Source organism: Cylas formicarius, unplaced genomic scaffold, assembly GCF_029955315.1.
Source record: "Cylas formicarius isolate icCylForm1 unplaced genomic scaffold, icCylForm1.1 PGA_scaffold_5__7_contigs__length_24384050, whole genome shotgun sequence".
NCBI lineage: Eukaryota > Metazoa > Arthropoda > Insecta > Coleoptera > Brentidae > Cylas > Cylas formicarius.
The window spans coordinates 8,664,794-8,673,446 of record NW_026844341.1 but is presented as its reverse complement, the minus strand read 5'-3'; the positions used below and the strand labels follow the sequence as shown (position 1 = coordinate 8,673,446).

General features: G+C 41.2%; 1 protein-coding gene across 1 annotated transcript; it reads right to left on the bottom strand.

Annotated features, from left to right (window-relative positions):
• Positions 1 to 3,812: 3,812 nt before the first annotated feature.
• LOC132702552 (uncharacterized) lies at positions 3,813 to 4,536 on the bottom strand. Its single transcript, XM_060671260.1, has 2 exons — positions 4,438 to 4,536; positions 3,813 to 4,407 (listed from the first exon to the last, which is right to left on the bottom strand). Exons 1-2 carry the CDS (start codon positions 4,450 to 4,452, stop codon positions 3,829 to 3,831), a joined length of 594 nt encoding a protein of 197 aa, XP_060527243.1. The 5' UTR covers positions 4,453 to 4,536; the 3' UTR covers positions 3,813 to 3,828.
• Between the last annotated feature and the right edge of the window lie 4,117 nt (positions 4,537 to 8,653).

Sequence of the window (8,653 nt, the reverse complement as noted above, 5' to 3'; positions counted from 1 at the left end):
AAAATTTAATTTAATTTTTATCAAATCTTTAGCGTTTCTTTCAATTTTACAACGTGATATACCGTTAAAAGTTTAACGGTATATCACGGTAGTATAACGGTTTAACGGTTTAACTTGCAAAATTGGTATTCCGATGCCAAGGGTTATAGCTAAAACGTGTATTGATAACCGACGGCTTCGCAATATTCGCGTTTCCAAATATTTGAGGTTATAATTTCGCGGGTGTCAATTATTTATCGAACCACGCCGATAAACGCAAATTAAACAAAATCCAATTGCATATTTTAAAGGCCGATGTAATTTGGGATACCGCGAGGTCGGTTGACCGTCGAGTAAACAATATGCGCCGAAATTGACAATTAATGAACATATTTGGACAGCAATTTCGTATGTTTTCAAACAAACATTAACGCAATTAAGAACACTGAGTTAATTTAATTGAAATTCGCCCACATTTGAAGGGTTCTTTCTTGGTCAGTTGGAAAAATCTATATCCAATAATACAATTGCATTACATACAATTAATACATTAATACTTATATGGTAAACTATAATGGAACTTGCGTTTTACATGGTGAAAAAGTAGTTAATCAAATAGATCATATCCTGATAAATATTCACTTCTATAGAAATGGAATACGAAAACCAAAGTTACACCATTAAAGTACTAATAAAAGAAAAATATACTATAAAGGAATCACAACCCCTTAAAAAGTTAGAAAATAGTATATTGTGTGTATTGTAAGTAAGTATTGTAAGCGGAGCAAACAAAAGAAAACAGAATGGAAGAAGGATTAGAGAAGTGAACAACCATTTCAAAACAAAGAAATTGGATCATTCTACCAAGCAAGGAAGAAAATAGATAAAGACTGTCATGGTTGAAATAATTACGTTAAAAGTAAAGGGAGACTATTAATATCCAAAGGAAATAAAGTGAAATTAAACACCAATACGCAGGAAGAAGATGAAGTGATAGAAAGCCCTATAGAGGAAGAAATACAAAGGATATAATAACAATAATAACAATATTAATAATAATAATAATAATAATAATAATAATATATCTTATAGGTAACTTTTTCACAAACATAATCAGGAACACACTGCTGTTTAATTTTAAAAATAAATACATAGACATTCAACATTACTTTTTGTTTTACAGTCAAGAAATTAAGTACACCCAACATGCTTTGAATTGGCGTATATCTATTACATTGTAGTATATTTCTCATGGCCCTATATTGAACAATCTGCAATCCCTCTAATTTACAATGCGGCAAATTGAATTTTGGCGTTAATTAGAAATAAAATTAATATTTTTAGAAAATACATTCATCATATAATCGGCATATGTATAAAACGTTAATTTTGAGTCAAATATATTTATTAAAAATAAATAAAATAAATTTAATATATTCAATTTACGTCGTTTATCAAAAATACAAAATGTTGACTTGTCCGTGTTTAAACACAGCCATTGAAAAGCATTCTTTATAAATAAAGGTGCCAAAACTGTCCCCTGAGGAACACCATGTTCGACAGTTATGCAATCATGTATACAATCTTTATATTTCGTTTTTTGTTCTCTACCTGTTAAAGAAGAAGCCTGTATGTAATAAGGAAAAGAATGGGAGTGAATAACATAAAAACAAAAGATAAATCTCAGGTGTACCCCAGTCTGAGAAACCAAGCCGTTGCTGGTGGAAAATATTGTTCCCGTACATAAATCGCAAATCACAAACTATAGACCCATAAAGTAAAGTTTTAGAATCTCTCCTACAGGAGAAAATATTTCATGTTGTTAAGAACCAAATATTCCTCCAACATGGAATTTTCAGAGGAAGATCCAGTATTACCAATTTAACGACTATGTCTCAGTATTTTTCTGAATCTATTGGTGAAGGTTCTCAAATGATGTCCATTTGAGAGATCCTTCAGTTTGCATATTGATTTTTCAAAAGTTTTTGATCGCCCAGATCACGAAATTCTAATTCACAAGCTCCGTGCTTTTGGATTTTTCGAATTACCTGTTAATTTCTTTTTTTCATACTTGTTTAACCGCACTCAGTACGTCTACTCGTATCTCTATGGTCACACTTCCGATGAATGCATTGTTTCCTCCGGCGTTCCTCAAGGCTCAATGTAATTGTTATTCAACATTTTTGATATATGCTTACGAAGTACATTTTTTTTAATACAGCGTTCAGAGGATCTTACTCTCCAGCGTAGTTTGGATTTATTTTCGCAATGTATTACTAAGATAAAAACGTTATTACACCATTCACTATAATTATTGTAACTATTTAATACTTTGTACTACAACCTACCTGTTAGTTGGACTTCATGCCTGTTAGATAGACTTCTTTAAATAAATAACAACTTTTTTTCTAAATTCGTTTTTAAGAAAATCCAATTTCGGTTAAAAATATGTATGTACTTATCTATATAAAACTTTGGAATTGTATAAAGTGAGCGATATTTAATAAAACGAAATTCAAAACTATAAATTCAATTCAAACGTACCTGCTTCCGCTACATTTCTGTATATCACTTTGGTGTGGTGGATAAGATTATACGCTCTTTCAACTTACACCAAATCATTTCAATCGGGTTAAATATACAATGATCTGGGAGCACTTTTTTATGCAGTTCTTTAGGGTTTTATTCACTATTTACTTTATAAGCGTCGTAGATAATGCTCTTAATTAGATCTACGTGTTGCTCTTTAAAAACTCGCGAAGTAGCAGCATCTTTTCTCACTTTCCTCTTGACTATCCCATTTGCAACAGCTGACTTCGTTGCTTTAGCCCTGTCACTTTAGGTTCGACTACCATCTCCACTTCGTCTTCAAATTATGCGTTGTTTTCCATGTCTTCTTCTAACAGGAGAACATCTGCTACATTCCACGGTCTCTACATTTTAAAGTGTTACAAAACAGGAACCTTCAAAAAATATTTAACTGTAAGATTCTGAGAAACATTTATGACGTACTGCGAATATATTCTATAGCCTTACAAAAGGCTGTTGTTATTTACAGATCGAAGAACTATTTAGAAGACTCAATTCATTGATTCATACCATATAAGTTGTCTAGTTTCTATTCGGTCAGTGCTGGTATGTATTCTCCCTGTTCCTCTTCGTATTTCTTCATTTCTGACGTGTTCTACTCTCGACACTTGACATGCTCTTTCTTATCGTTCTTCGTCATTTGCCAGCATTCTGCGCCTTACGTTAAGATGGGTTCCACAACTGCTTCATATATTCTAACAGCAAGGAATTAAGCCCTTGAGTTGCTCTTCTTCCCTGCTGATCTCTGTTTTGAATGTCTGTTTTTGAATTACCTTCGTCCGTTATGACGCTTCCCAAGTACTTATAATTTGTAGCTCTTTTTATTTTTCTAATACATAGTTCAGGGTCTTCATCTTCGTGTTTCCCCCCTACTTTCGTATATTCTGTCTTCTGCATATTCATATTCAGTCCCCAATTCTCATAGTACCCTTTCAGTTTTCACACAAGCTATAATCACTTGATCATCTGCAAAATATTTGTCATCTAAATCTATATATATTTGCTATTTTTTCTATTTTTTCCCTCCACTCTCTTAGGGCTTCTTGAATATATATTTTGAATAGAGTTGGGGACATGCTACAACCTTGTTTTAATCCTTCGTTCACTGAAAAACGGTTCGATCTATGTCCTCCCATCTTGATTACACCCATCGCATCTTCATATAGGTATTGGTATTGGTATTGGTATTAAAGGGGGGCGGCCTCGCGGGCGTCCAAGCACTTAGGCCACCAGATGGGCCCGTTGTGCCCCCAGGCCGCTCTAGAGGGCGTCCAGAATGCCGCCCCTCCTGTAGAAGGTCAGCAACTCCTTTAGCCCAATACCGTGCACTGAGTCCGGATCGATCAGGGCCGTTCCGAAGACTCCCAATCTTGCCCATGTCAAGGCAGGGCACTCAGTGAGCAGATGATACGAGGTCTCCTCCCCTTTCATGCACCACCTACACTCCGGGTCGTCTCCAATGCCTAGCAAGCAGAGATGCCTCCTAAGCCTGCAATGTCCTGTGTAGGCCCCTGTTAGTGCTCTACACTCCCTCCTGGTCAGTCTAAGCAGCTCCCTGGTCCGAGGAAGGGCGGGCCCATCCATCATAAGCCTCGCCTGCCTCATTCCCGGAGCAACTCTCCAGCCCCCCGCGGCCCGGTCTCTCGCCCAGGCTTCGAGAGCTCCCCGCCTCACACACGGGGCGATCCCCAAGCGGGGCTCTGGCCCTATATGCCTATGCGAGGAGCCCTCCCTGGCTAAGGCGTCCGCTGCCTCATTGCCCCGGACACCGGTGTGACCCAGGACCCAGACCAACGTGACCTTTCTCTCCTCAGCCACCCTCCTCAGTACCCCTTTGCACTCCTTTATCAACAAGGAGCGCGTACGCACTGACTTCAGCGCCATGAGTGCAGCCCTACTATCCGAGCAGAAGAAGACTCTCCTGCTTCCGTAGTTGAGCCGAAGCACCTCTCTGGCCGCCCTCAATAAAGCGAAAATTTCCGCCTGAAACACAGTGCAGTACTGACCCAGAGGGACCGACAAGCTTGATCCCGTTGTCTCGCAGTACGCTCCAGCTCCGGCCAGATCTCCCATTCTGGACCCGTCAGTGTACCAGACAAGTCCATCCCAGGAGCCGACTCTGCCCTCTCTCCAATCTTCCCTTGATGAAAGGTCAATTTATCAAAGAAGGTCATCTCGGGGATCATGACGTCACTCGGCATGCCCATGACTCTGCGATCCCCGCGACAGCCCTCTAAAATGTCGTACGGACCCCGATTGAAGGTTCCCTCCCTCCAGAGCCCGCAGCTCGCCACCCTCACAGCTGTCCTGGCCGCCTCCATCTGCACCCGATCCGCCAGAGAGGGCAGCCCCACCAGAGCCTTCAGGGCCCTCGTGGGCGCCGTTCTCATGGCGCCCGTTTTGCAGAGGCAAGCCAATCTCTGCAGTCTGTCAAGAACTAGCCTTGCTCCCGCTTTTTTGGTCCCCGGCCACCATGCCACTGCCCCATGCGTGAGCATAGGCACCACCATGGTACCGTAGATCCACTGCATGATCTTCGGCCCCAGGCCCCAAGTGCCCCCTACCGCTCTCCGGCACGCCCACAGAGCTCCAAAGGCCGACCTGGTCCTTGATCTTATATGTTCCTGGAAGGTCAACTTAGAGTCCAACCATACGCCCAAGTACTTGACACTTCCGCTTGCAGAAAGAGGCACCCCATCCATCGAAATGTTGAGGTTGCACTCCATCTACCTTTTCCTAGTGAAGATGACCATCTCCACCTTGCTAGGATTGACAGCCAACTTGCTGTCCAGGCACCATTGTGAGAATCTTGCCAATGCCCCGTTCAGGAGCCCCTGCATCCTCCTCACGTCCGTCCCCTGCGTCATTATCACAAGGTCGTCTGCATATGCTTGAGCATAGACCCCGTGTTCTTCCCTCAGAATATGCAATATCTCGTTCACCACCAGGCACCACAGGAACGGAGACAAGACCCCGCCCTGTGGACAACCCCGTGATGAACCGATGGAGACCTGCTCCCCACCCAGTCTTGCCTCGACCCTCCTGTCGGTTAGCATGGAGCGGATCAACCTTACAATGGCCGTCCCCACTCCAGTACTCTCCACCGCCCTGCAGATCGAGTACAGGGCCGTGTTATTGAAAGCCCCTTCGATGTCAGCGAACACGCACACCGACAGCCGTCCCGAGCCCATACCCTCCTCCAACCTGGAAGTCAGATGGTGAAGAGCTGAGCCCACAGACCCGCCACTTCGGTACGCATGCTGAGCTGGCTCTAAAGGGGCCTCCAGCTCCACCCAGTCCCTCAGATACCGGTCCACCAGCCTCTCCAGAGTCTTCATAATGAAGCTGGTGAGGCAAACAGGCCGGTACGACTTCGGGTCTGTGTAGTCACTCTTCCCTACCTTGGGAATGAACACTACCCTGCTGTATCTCCACAGCTCGGGCACGTACCCCCTCGCAATGGAGGCCCTGAACAGGTCCATCAGCGGGCTGGTCAGGAGACCTCCGTCCCTTTGCAGCAGAGCCGGAAATACTCCATCCCCGCCCGCCGACTTGAAGGGGCCAAAGCTGTCAATAGCCCACCTCAGCCTACTATGGGTAACCACCCTCCTTGCCGTGGCGTAGCCGCCTCCAAGACGACCCCCGGCTTCAATATTCCCCCCTGTGTCCGGACATATAGGTTCCATATGACTCTCACATATACATTGTTGAGTCCGGTTGTCATTAATACTTTAAACATTTTCTTCAAGGGTACCGTGTCATATGCTTTTTCAAGACTTATAAATACTAAATTGGTAGTTAAGTTGTGGGCTCTATGTTTTCCCATTACTGGTCGCATATTATCTATACAGGATTTTCCCGTTCGAAAATCGCTTTGTTATTCTATTTCTTGGAAGATATCTTCTATTCTTCTTTTAAGTATTCGACCGTACAACCTTCCCATTGAGCTAATAACCGTTATGCCTCTGTAATTATGAATAATTATCTCCTTTTTATATATAGAACTAATATATCTTAAATTCCAGTCCTCGGGTATTTGATGTCCGTGTATACATTTATTGAATAGTTCTTCCAATAGTTCTAGTAATATATCTGGTTCATTCTTTATTAGCTCTATGGGCATATCTCGGGGTCCAGCGGCTTTTTTATTTTTCGATTCCTTTAGGGCTCTTTTAATTTCAGTTATTGTGATTTTATGTACATGATCGTCTATGTTTATGTCTATATCGTCCATTTGGAATTTTGGCTTATTTTCAGTTAGCAGCGTTTTATAATACTTTCGCCATGTTTCCACCCCAATTACGTTTAATTGAATAGTTTCCTTTGTAATTTCTCTTAGGGATCTTTATTATTTTCCATGCTTCCGATGCTCTTGTGCCGCCCATGAATCTATCTACTCCTTCGCATGTCTTTTCCCAGCGTTTTTTTGCTTCTTTGTTTAGTTCCGCATATATTTCTCTATCTTTATCTCTTTTAGTATTTAGCCAGTTGTGATATGCGTTCTTCTTCTCTTTAATTACATCCTCCACTTGTTTTGGCCACCATTCTGGGTTGTTCTGCGTTTTCCTTTTGCGGCCCGAGGCTTCTTCTGCTGCCTCGTGTATATATCTTTTTCTGTCGTTCTATAGTTCCCTCGCAGATTGTTCCTTTCTTACTAGTTGTAGTTTGTTGGCTAACCTTGTATAAAAATTGTGTAGATTCATCTCGAAAACTGTCTAAGTTATATCTTCGTTCGACTTGTGTGTTATTATTATTTTCTTCATCCTCTCTTATTATGTTGATTTATCTTCTGTAATTTACTACTAGTCTTGTTACTATTAACTGATGATCTGAGCCGCATTCCAAACCCCGATTACGTCTAGGTTATTTATTCTAGATCTTTGTTTCATAATTACGTAATCAATTATTGAGGTCAGCCCTCTATTAGGTTGTGTCCATGTGAAGAAGTCATTCATAATCTTCAACGACATTCCCTGACAAAGGTGAATTAAGCGTTGTCCATTGGAATTAGTTACTTGTTCACCATATCTGCCAACTGTTGTATCGCCCTCCTTGCGGCCTGTACGTGCATTTAGATCTCCCATAGTAACTATTTCATTATCTTTCGTGATGTTAATTAATGTATCGTTAAGTCCTTTATACAACCCGTCTTTATTTTGTGTGCCAGCATCTTCACTAGGGGCATATACTGCGAGGATGATAATGTCCATTTATTTGTAATTATAACTTTAGTATTTGTTCATCTATTTCTTTCCATGCCTTAATAATTTTCTTGAGATTCTTGTATACTACGATAGATACTCCTCTCTTAGCTCTAGCATGTTTTTCCACTCCACTGTAGAAGTGAATATAATATCCTACTATTTCGTTTCCTTTACCCTTTTTCTTTGTTTCTGTTGTTTTGTTTCCTTTGTAGTTCTTGGAAGACTTGTGTATTTAGTTCTTAGACCTCGTCTGTTCCATGTACCGAAACGTAATGTCCTTTTTCTTTGCAATTTTCGTCGTCGGTTAATCCTGTCTTGGTTGTCGAAATTTTTAGCTATAATTTTTTTCCCTGGGGATAGGGAGCTGGTCTATCGCCCCAACCCTCCTCCTTTATTCGGGCTTGGGACCGGCAGCGACTACTGATGAGCTACTCAATTCACCCACCAGCAGTCCCAGGCGGAGTTTTCAAACTTACCTGTGAGATAAATAGAGTACAGGTACTTACCTTTACCCTTTGAATTATCTAGTGAAAAACAGCCTCGCAGGATCAAAGCTCGAGAATCAAGTACATAAATACGTACTTACTGAAAGCATCACACTCAAATACCTCCGTAATATATACGAACATAATGGAATATAGATTAAACTCTTAAGAGCGATACATATCACCTGATGTTAAAATAAACTTTTCTACTTATTCGCAGCATCAATGCTAAATCAAATTTAAGACGGTCCATTTACGTTTCAAATAAATATTTCAAGTTTCTACAAATATTCGTTACGGTCCATCTCAGGCAAGACTTACTCAATGCAGAACATCTGTTGATATGGGCTTTACCACGGTTCTGCGAAGATCTGCGGTTAAAGTAGTGTAAAAAAC